The sequence below is a fragment of the Nicotiana tabacum genome, chromosome 12 (assembly GCF_000715075.1).
Source record: "Nicotiana tabacum cultivar K326 chromosome 12, ASM71507v2, whole genome shotgun sequence".
Classification (NCBI taxonomy): domain Eukaryota; kingdom Viridiplantae; phylum Streptophyta; class Magnoliopsida; order Solanales; family Solanaceae; genus Nicotiana; species Nicotiana tabacum.
The window spans coordinates 100,413,291-100,423,677 of NC_134091.1; the positions used below are offsets into that span (position 1 = coordinate 100,413,291).

At 31.7% G+C, this 10,387-nt stretch overlaps 1 protein-coding gene across 1 annotated transcript; it reads left to right on the forward strand.

Moving 5' to 3' along the window:
* The first annotated feature begins 5,823 nt into the window (after positions 1-5,823).
* LOC107788696 (uncharacterized) lies at positions 5,824-6,832 on the forward strand. Its single transcript, XM_016610400.2, has 3 exons — positions 5,824-5,957; positions 6,067-6,125; positions 6,446-6,832. The coding sequence occupies exons 1-3, from the start codon at positions 5,873-5,875 to the stop codon at positions 6,692-6,694; spliced, it is 393 nt and encodes a 130-aa protein (XP_016465886.1). The 5' UTR covers positions 5,824-5,872; the 3' UTR covers positions 6,695-6,832.
* Positions 6,833-10,387: the final 3,555 nt, after the last annotated feature.

The following is a 10,387-nucleotide window of genomic DNA, read 5'->3' on the forward strand; positions in this document are numbered from 1 at the left end:
CTCGAGCAATTCGTTCAACTTCCTCCAATCAATCTATAATTACATAATATCCATCTCATATTAATTTCCATATTTAAGCTAATTCATAGCTAATTTAGAATGCCCAACCCTCGAGGTTTTATATTTGACTCCTCATTCGCCGAATTATATTTACCCACGGGATGAGTAATTACTAATCTATCAACTCCAACCTATTCATATGATTTATTAACCCAATTTCATAAAGTTCTATGGATTCTTCAGGAAGAAAATTCTCAATTACGTGAATGAACTAGTGTAATTTCTATTACTCTGTAGAACCTTCCGATCATTGGAAACGAAATTAAAATATACTAGAAGAAGAAGCTCAATTATTACCCGTAAGACTCAGTCAGTACTTAAGATTACTCAACAGTTATAGCTATGGTTCCAACGCACTGCGCCAACTTCTTCCTCCTTCTTTTCTCTTTTCTTTCTTTCTTCCTCTGCTCGTTTTTGTTTGTTTTTTCGTTTACTGAAGCTTTCTGCTTCGTTCAAATTCTTTTTTTTTTTTCTAAAACCCTTTGTAGCTTCTGTTTGTCTTAGCAGCAAGCTACCTTTTTCCCCTTTCTTTTGGCAAATGGGCTTCGGTCCTTTTCTTTACTTATCCCTTTTTTTTTATTTGTTTTGTTTTTATTAGTTAGTTTATTCTTCTTCTTTTATTTATTTATTCTTTTTATTATTATTATTATTATTATTATTATTATTATTATTATTATTATTATTATTATTATTATTTTAGTGGTGGTCGAATCTTATGGAGATTGCCCACGTATCATGTCCCCGCATGAATCAGACCTTGCGTAGTTCGGGCCAATAAAAGATAAACAATGGTTGTAAGACACAAAGTATTTTTTGTTGGCATTTGCCTAGTGGCACCAGAATCTAACACTCAATCTTTCACATTGGCCACAAGGTTCACTTGGGAAATAACTGTAACAATTATGTCATCCGTTTTGGCTTCAGTTAAATTTATTTTAGCCTTAGCGAGATTGCCATTCCCAGCCCTTTTCCAACATTGAGCAGCATGGTGGCCAGGTTTGTCACACACAAAATAGTTGCCTTTTTTCTTGAAGGTTTGATTGTTAGTTTTGGGCTTATAATCATTTCTTTTGTCATACCTGTTGTTTGATTTGTTCTTCTGCTTGTTGTCCTCTACAAAGTTAGCTCTTGTAGCAGTTTCCTTTCCTTTGTCAGCTACATCTTACTTGCGGTTAGTATTTTCAATTATAACATGCTTGATCAAGTCCTTCAGCGACAGCTGCTTGTGTTTGTGTTTCAATTGTTGTTTGTAGTCACTCCAGGATTTGGAAAGTTTTTCTATAAGCATACCAGCAACAAACTGTTCTGGCAGAGAGATTTCTTTTGACTTAAGATCTTCAATCAGCTTGTGATATTCGTTGATTTGTGCGGTTATGTCCTTGTCCTCCGTCATCTCCCACTTGTAGTAGTTTTCAATTACAAATTCTGTTTGGTAGCATCTTCGCAGTGTACTTTGTTATCATTGACTCCAAAATTTCTTTTGTCTCCTTGTAGAAAATGTAGACATCAAATAATTCGTTAGAAAGAATATAAATTATAGTATGTCTACATACCTTATTAGCATGAACCCATTGATCCATCTGAATGGAAGTTGCTTCAGTTGGCTTAGGATCAATAAGTGCAAAAGCAACTCCATGCGTATCCAAAATAGAATGCATGTGTTCCTGGCAGCGCTTAAAATTATATCCACCAAAAACCTTAATTTTTGATACATCAGGAAAAGGTTTGGCATAGGTAATATTGGTGTTGGAACAACAACAGAAACAGTTGATGCAACGGGTGTAGTAGCATCAACAACAACATTAGCAGCGTTATCCTCCATAATAACAACGTAGAAATATCCTTAAGATTGTTGGACAAATATTGGATTATGGAGAATAAGATTTAGCTTGAGGCGTGTCAAGGACATTGTCCTTAAAGATATTTCGCCCACACCGAATAAATAAAATTAGGTGTATCCTCAGGATTCAACAAGCTGTTCTAGTATAACTAGGAGTAGAAATAACAAAGCTTAAACAAAATAAAACCCAAGTAATTTAGAAGAAAAGTTTTACTTTCTTTTTCATACACTTTTTCTACTCTTTTCAAAGTGAATGTTAATGGAATTATATAGTCCAAAAGTGGATATGCTAATAAGAAACGGCAACAAATAAATCCATTAAGATTAAACAAACGTTATATTTTGACTTTCAAAATAGTAACGTACAAATCTCATAATAGTCATTCAAAGACTATTCAAAATGCTGTTTCAGAATGAAAGCCATTAAAGCTAATCAAGTAGTCAGATTTGATGTTTTCCAAAATAGTAACGTGTTTTGTCATAACTATAGCACTTCAATAGTCAGGTTAGCCAAAATTGAATTCAATTTTATCAAATAATCTGTTACAGAATATATTCAAATTTATCCGTATGATAAAGACATATTAATATAATATTAAAAGAATGAAGGTAGACATCAATTTGAATATATCTTTTTGAGTTATCAAAATTAATTTTCTAACAATTAAAAGTCAAAATGGTTAAGATGTAAATTTCAAGGAATATATAATAAAACTAGTAAGAACAAAAAGATGGTGCATGTTAAACTGTTGGAATCTTGTTCTTTACTTTGAAAATTGAGAAAATGCCTGCATAACTCAGTTTAGAATTGCACAAGTAGATAGATTTTCTGGAAAGAAAGAGGGACTTATGTAGCAGAATGATAATCTTGAAGTTGTCCATGTTAGAAATGCAGGACAACGTAACTCTGAAGTCTGAACAATCCTCCTACAGAAGATGAAATTCTAAGCCATGCCCGTTTGGACATAAAATTTGGTTGAAGATTTTTCCAAAAAAATTTTACTTTTTTCCGAAATCAATGTTTGTTCATAAAATTTTCAATTTTCACTTGAAGATGCATTTTTGAAAATTTTCGAAAATTTGAAAAAACTGCAAAAAACTGTTTTTCAAAATTTTCACTCAAATCACTCACAAAACTTCAAAAACAACCCAAACTGAATTTATGTCCAAACACAACTCTAAATTTCAAATACCATTTTCATTTGAAAAAATATTTCACTATTTTTTCGAATTTTACAATTCTTATATCCAAACGCCTACTAAGGGCCCGTTTGGACATAAAATTTGGTTGAAGATTTTTCCAAAAAAATTTCGTTTTTTTTTCGAAATCAGCGTTTGTTCATAAAATTTTTAATTTTCACTTGAAGATATATTTTAGAAATTTTCAAAAATTTGAAAAACTACAAAAAACTATTTTTCAAAATTTTCACTCACAAAACTTCAAAAACAACCAAAATTGAAATTTATGTCCAAACACAACTCTAAATTTCAAATACCATTTTCACATGACCTCCATAGGCGCGACATCTGAAGTTTTTAAAAACACTGTTATAACCCGCCATACATCATGACCTGCATAGGCTTCAACCCGCCTCATTGGCAAGAGCTTGTGACCGAGAAACGAGCTGGGTTTAATTTTTCTTATACTTAGCTTGTTCGCTCCTTAGTATTCTGTCTTTCAACATTTCTGCACATTTTTTAATCTTCACCACATCAATATCTCTCCAGTAAATGGTCATTTTATTAATGCTAAAGGTATCAAATTTAAAAATAATAGTAATAGTTTTTAAATTTTGTAGATATAGAGTAGTGCTGCCCACTTTTTTCAGTAAGTACCCACTGACATAAATGAATGGATTGGTATTGGAAACTTGATTTCCACAGTACTCAATGAAGAAGTGGTCATTTCAGTTATCCATGTTTTCATTAAAGTCCATCATAAATTGCTAGTATTTCAACATAGCGCTCACTTTTCTGTTTAAAGAGCTCTTTTCTCTTGATTCAAAATTTATGTCGCTGCTGGCCCCTTGGTTTCAAAATCAGTCTTATCGATTCTCATTTGCAATAGAATACAATTTTTTTTTTTTTTTGAGTGAGGTGAAAAAAAGAGTATTTTTCGGTCCACAATAAATGACTATTTTATCTTTGACACACTAATTAACGAAATACAAACTCCTAAAAAAAATTGTATTTACTAAAATAATCTTAACACATTAAAATATGTAAGTAAAAGCAAATTTTAATGATGTAAATTGACACTTATTTTAGATCAAAATAAAAATGTAAAATAGTCATGGACGTTAGATTAACTCAAACACAATAGTACCATGTCGATGGCAACTTTTACACGTCAATTTCCTCTTTAATTTATTTTATCTCAGTCTCTTGCTCTTGTAAATTAGCAACGGAGAGAATTCCCAAAAGAGAAACATGACAAAAGGTGAAGTCGAGGCGATCCAGACATTGGAAAAAAAAAACAGAAAAAAGTTATTTCTCGTTGAGTGCATGGCGGCAGACAAGCACGAAACACTTATACCTTCCTCTCCACGTTATAGTACAATATTTCTCATCCCCCAACAGTTTGAGTCCCCACCGGTAATTAACGGTTCTAATTAAACCACTCATTCACTTCAAATTTTATTAATTAGGGGTGACAAAATGATTAAAATAAAATAGTTATCCACTCATATTATTAATTAAAAAATGGGTTGAATAATGATTTTTTTTAAAATGGGTACAATATGAATAAGAACCATATTATCCACTTAGCCAATGAATAACTAATGAGTTTAACTTTTATAATTGTAAAGCCTCAAATTGGGGGTTCTTTAAGTATAGGAGACTAGGAATTCTCCCAAAAGGGATCATATTCAAGAAGTCATGGATAATATGGATATCCATATTGATCAATCCATTTTTTATCCGTATTAAATATGGGTCGGGTCGGATAATTTATCCGTTTTGACCCACCCATATCTGACCCGACCCACTCGTTTGCCACTCCTCCCTGTAGTTGAATGATAAAGACCTCTCCCCGGTTAATAGCAGATCTCGAGTTTAATTAGAGCTTTTGGAATGAATTCCATTCCATAGAGAGCAGTTTACTTGCATAGTAAGCTTCCTCGATGCAAATTTGGATTAATCGAATCAATATTTTTCGAATACAGAATTGTGTTACCATCTCATTTAAAAATTAAAGTTGTTAGAGAGCGCAAAAATTTATTTTTTACTTAATTATAATATCTCTAATATGCCCCTTCACGTGTGAGCTTGACTCTTTATGTTAAGTTAAGTACGTGAAATTCTTTAATAATATGTGGTTATAAGATTCGAAACCAAGATCTGTATCACTCTGATATCATGTAGAAGTGTGTGACCATATATTTCATTTAAAAATTTAAGTTGCTTCATTTTCACTTTCTTTGAGCTGAAAATCATTCGAAAATAGCCTCTCTATCTTTATTAGGAAGGGGCCAAGTAAGGTCTGCGTACACTTTATCCTCCCCAGATCACGTTGTAAGATTTCACTGACCTTATTGTTGTTGTTGTAAATTGTTAGAGAAATCACACTATTTATTTACTTAAATTATTGTCACCAGATACTCAAAGAATAAGAGAATTTCTCAATAATCTCGAGATAATTCCTAGAGCTGGTAACTTGACTGACACATGGATCATCACCAAATTTTCATGAAAAATCTTTTATCGTTGGAATGCATGCAAATTAACTTGGTCCCCTTTGTAAATGTACGTACTTAATTTGTTAACGTGAATTTGAAGTTTAAAATTTGGAACCCTTGTCTTCTTCATTGACTTGGGATTTGCGAAACGTGGAAGTTTTTGGTATTTGCAACATATGTTTGACTTCTGTACTCTCCCTATAAAGATCACTTTACATTCTTGCATTCATTCTTTGTCTTTAGATACTTGAAAAAACAGACATACCCCAAAATAAAGAAGAAAGCTAAGACAATGCTACCTATTACTAGGATTTTATGCTTACTAGTACTCCTAATCTTAATTGCTCATATTCTCCCAAACACGACTTCTTACCAAGGTATAAATGTTTTTCTTTCATTATTTCATTTTTGATGCACTACTCTTGAGAACTAAAATGTATTACTAGAAATCTATACTTCTAGGATTTAATAGCCTATATTTTGCAGGAGAACTGAGTATAGGTGGTGGTGCAAATAAAAGACGCAATTCAGCACCAAATAGAGAGGTTTTGTTTGCAATGAAACATCCATTTCGTTTAATTTGCTTCTTTTCCCATTTCATATAAAGTTTTGACGTATACACGGATAGTAAAAAGTTTTTGTACAAATGTAATAACCTTGTCTTATTTTCCATGTTAGTCTAGTTTCTTATGGATGAATGAATATATGTAATTATCTTTTAGGTGATCTAGCAATGTAACTTTTTCTTACATTATCCGTGAATATATACAGGTTTATTATAAATATTGATATATTTTCAGCTTACACATTTTTAGATTACACAATTTATTATTTTATAATTTGTTATTTATTTTGGATTTCATAGGCAAATACTGGTGTAGAACTTGAAGCAGCTATGACAAGAGGAAACAAAATGAAAGGATCCCAAAAAGAAGATATTAATATTGCAGCAACCAAGCAAGAGAGGGTGGGTTTAAATGTAAATGTAAAAGGTGAACAAATTATGAGCAGACGTCCACTCTCGCAATCTGGAGGGAAGAAAGAAAGGGCTGAATTTGTTGCATTTACAGCAGATTATAAATCGCCAAGGCATCACCCTCCAAGGCACAACTGAGAACCAACTAAGTTCAACACTTTTTTTATGTTAAGTCTTCTCTTTAATATCTTCCAGTTTATATAATTAATTAGTGCACTTTATGTATTTTTACTTGTGGCATGCAACAACTACGGATCAAGCAATATAATGATGGCCTGGTATATATGTACTCAGGATTTTCAATCCTATGTTCATTCAGATGTTCATGTTTTGTAATTCGGAAAACTGATTGATGGATTGAATCTTATGTCGCGCGTATAATAATATACAGTAATTATGATTTTGCATATTAGATGTCTCCCTATTCGACTTGTAAGTGCGTTCCGGTCTAAAACTTGAATTTAAGGCTATATTTCATGTCCGAGTATATTGATATTTATTTTGTGTTATCGTATTCGACCCATTGTATATACAGTATTTTTGAAGTTTTTGAAAAAAATATATACACTCTCCGTTTCAATTTATTTGAACCTATTTCCTTTTTAATCCGTGCCAAAAAGAATGACCCCTTTCTCTATTTAGAAACAATTTACCTTTATGCAATGATTTATAGCCACACAAAATATATGTGATTTATTTTACACCACAAGTTCAAAAGTCTTCTCTCTTTTCTTAAACTCTGTGTTCAGTCAAATGAGTTCACATAAATTGAAACGGAGGGAGTATATGATTTACACGCCGTATGTCTCTGGCACTGCAGCCCAACTACCCCGCTTGAGTAGTTTCCATGCATTGTTATATATAAAATAGAAATTACAATTACATGTTCGATGTAGGTTGTTTAGTTAGGGCAATAAACATTCATGAAGGATAAAATTCTCAAAAGGCGTTGGTTGGTTTCACCATAAAATTTTACATGGCTGTTTCATATTCTTCCATCCTGTTAACTGATGACATGTGTACTTAGAGATCGATCAGAATTTGAAGTTTATAAATTCTGAATTTATTTTCGAATTTATAGCTCGTTTTTGTTATTGAATTCACAATTAGAAGACTTATAAGTAAAAAAACGTCTGCTTGGTGCATAAATCATCCCGCATTCTCGCAGGATTCGGGGAAGAGACGCACCCCAAAGGGTGTGATGTAGATACCCTACCTAATGCAAGCATTAGTGACTGCTTTTATAGCTTGAACTCGTAACCTATAAGTTACGTACAGACAACTTTACCGTTACTCCAAAATTCCCTTTTAATTAAAAAACTTATAAATATTTAATCGATTTCCTAATATATATACATACAAGGTCTAACCAAAAGTCACCTTACAAGTTAGTAAGTACGAGCTTCTTTTCAATCTGTAACCAATATTGTAGTTTCTGTGGGAAGAAGCCGATTTCCTGTTGTTGACTCCAAAAGATGTATTAGAAAATAGAAAATGGTCAAGTTGACCCTATACTATCCAAAAGTGAGCAATCTTTCTCTGTTAATTATACTTAATTTTGGACTAATTTTAGCTTTGCCGTTACAACACGTTCTCATTTTATCCTTAACTCCTAACAAGGATAATTCTAAACCATAGTCTAACAGACCGGAGAGATTTACTGGTCCTTATTTTAGAGGCAGGGTACAACATGGTAGAGATTTTGTGGAGTCAGCCAGTAGTTTAATTTGCACTTCAGGCTTCGCCTAGTGTTTCGGTGCTCATGGGTCTCAGAGTACCCGTACTGCACAGTTCCTACAGTCACGTCAGTAGAGAGGTTGCTTCGAGTGTGGAGATACCAGGCACAGGGTGAGAGATTGTTCTAGACTCCAGACAGATGTGTAACAGGGGGGTATTCAGGTGAGTAGAGAGTGCCTAAGAGGGGAAGGCCCGACCTGTTTCGCTCGACAGTTTTATTACATGTCACAATCGCAGAACGCGGATTTTTATCATTTTGTTTACTGAAAAAAAAACTAAGTATAAATGAAGCGGTCAATAAAGTTGCAATATTTTAAGAAAACTATTCGTTTTATTTCATCAAAAGAGAAACGTCTAAGGGTTCAAAAGAGGCAAATGACAAAAGGTATAAACACGATGCAGGCCTCGACTCAAAGTTGAGGACAGATGGAGTCACCCGTTCACATTAGATACGAGAGACAGATTTGCTAACGAAAAAGGTATATATATATATCAAAAGTATAATGAATAGCAAAATCGAGCAATTTCACATAATACATGGACATATTGGGGCATTTTCCCTCTAGAAAACTCTTCCAATCTCTTCTCTAACTACCTTGGTTCATGGGCCTCCTCCTTGTTTGGGCTTCTAACTCAAACTCATGCTCTTTCGGCTATGGACCTCTCCCTTGGGCTTCTTGCTTGGGCCAGCTATATGAGAATGTAAATTTTGAAGGGTAATTAGTGAACTGCATATAATATGATAAAGAAAACTTTACATAACTGTCACAGTTTAAAAGAAATATAACAAATTCTTAATATGAAATCCAATATTACAGATGTGCCAGGAAAATATTTATATTTATAGCACACATTTCCATTAAAATAGGAATATTAATTATTAATACCTAAACATAAGCAATTTGAATGGAAAATCAATAATACTTTGTACAAAAATCATGCCTTTTTTTCCCTTTATCTATTAGTTTTCCTTCTTTTTCTTCATCTTCTTAATTTTGTTTTCTGCCGAAGCTAATATATTTTCTAAATTTGTTTCATTCGTTTTCTTTTTAATTATCTTTCTTAAGTTTTTCTCTTCCTTCTTTCTTCCTTTCTTAATATAAAGATCTTACTTCGTTAATAATATACGTTAATATATACAAAACGCATATATAAAAAATATACATTAAATTAACACATATAAAATACACAAAAAATATACATAAAAATATATTTTCAATTAAGATGACACTTAGACATGTGAAATATACATAAAAAATTATATTTTAAATTCAATTAAGATGGCATATAAATATACAAAACAATATATAAAAAATACATCCTGAATTTAAATGGCACTTGGCATATAAAATATATATGAAATATACATTAAAAATACATCTTAAAATAAGATGGCACTTCACAAATAAATATACAAAAATTATATACATAAAAACACATTTTGAATTAAAGTGATACTTGATATACAAAGTATAAAAGATGTATAAATCAATACATCTTGAATTTAGGTGGCATTCACATATGCATTACATTTTTAAAATGGAGTGAAGTAGAAAGGGAAAATGGAGATAGACAAAAAAAATACTTCCCATGATTAGTGAGTAAGTTAACTTATTAAATATTGAGTTTAATTTTTATAATATACTAATAATAAAAAAAAAATGCTCTTTATGAAATAAAAAATAAATGATACTATTTTTTAAATAATATTTAAAAAAGGATTAAACGTGTAAAAAAAAAATTCTATGATAAAGGGTACTTTAGCAGGATGCAGTAGATCATTTTTAAGTGTTTTGAAACGAATAGGAAGAATTTAGTTTCAACCTTGTCAACATGGTTTCAACCCCAAATTAATTTGGATAAATTATGTGAATCTGTTGTATTTATTCTCTTCAAGCTCAATATTCAGAGAATTCATCATTATTAGATTAACTTTACACTAGTCGACCTACATAATCCTTCCTATTTTATTTTTTTCTAGTTTAGAATCAACAACTCTTACGAAATTGCATAGTCAGAATTAAATGGAAACTTAACAGTTTAAATAACGAATAATGAGGTGATTAAAAAATCTAAAGTAATTGCTAAAGCTTA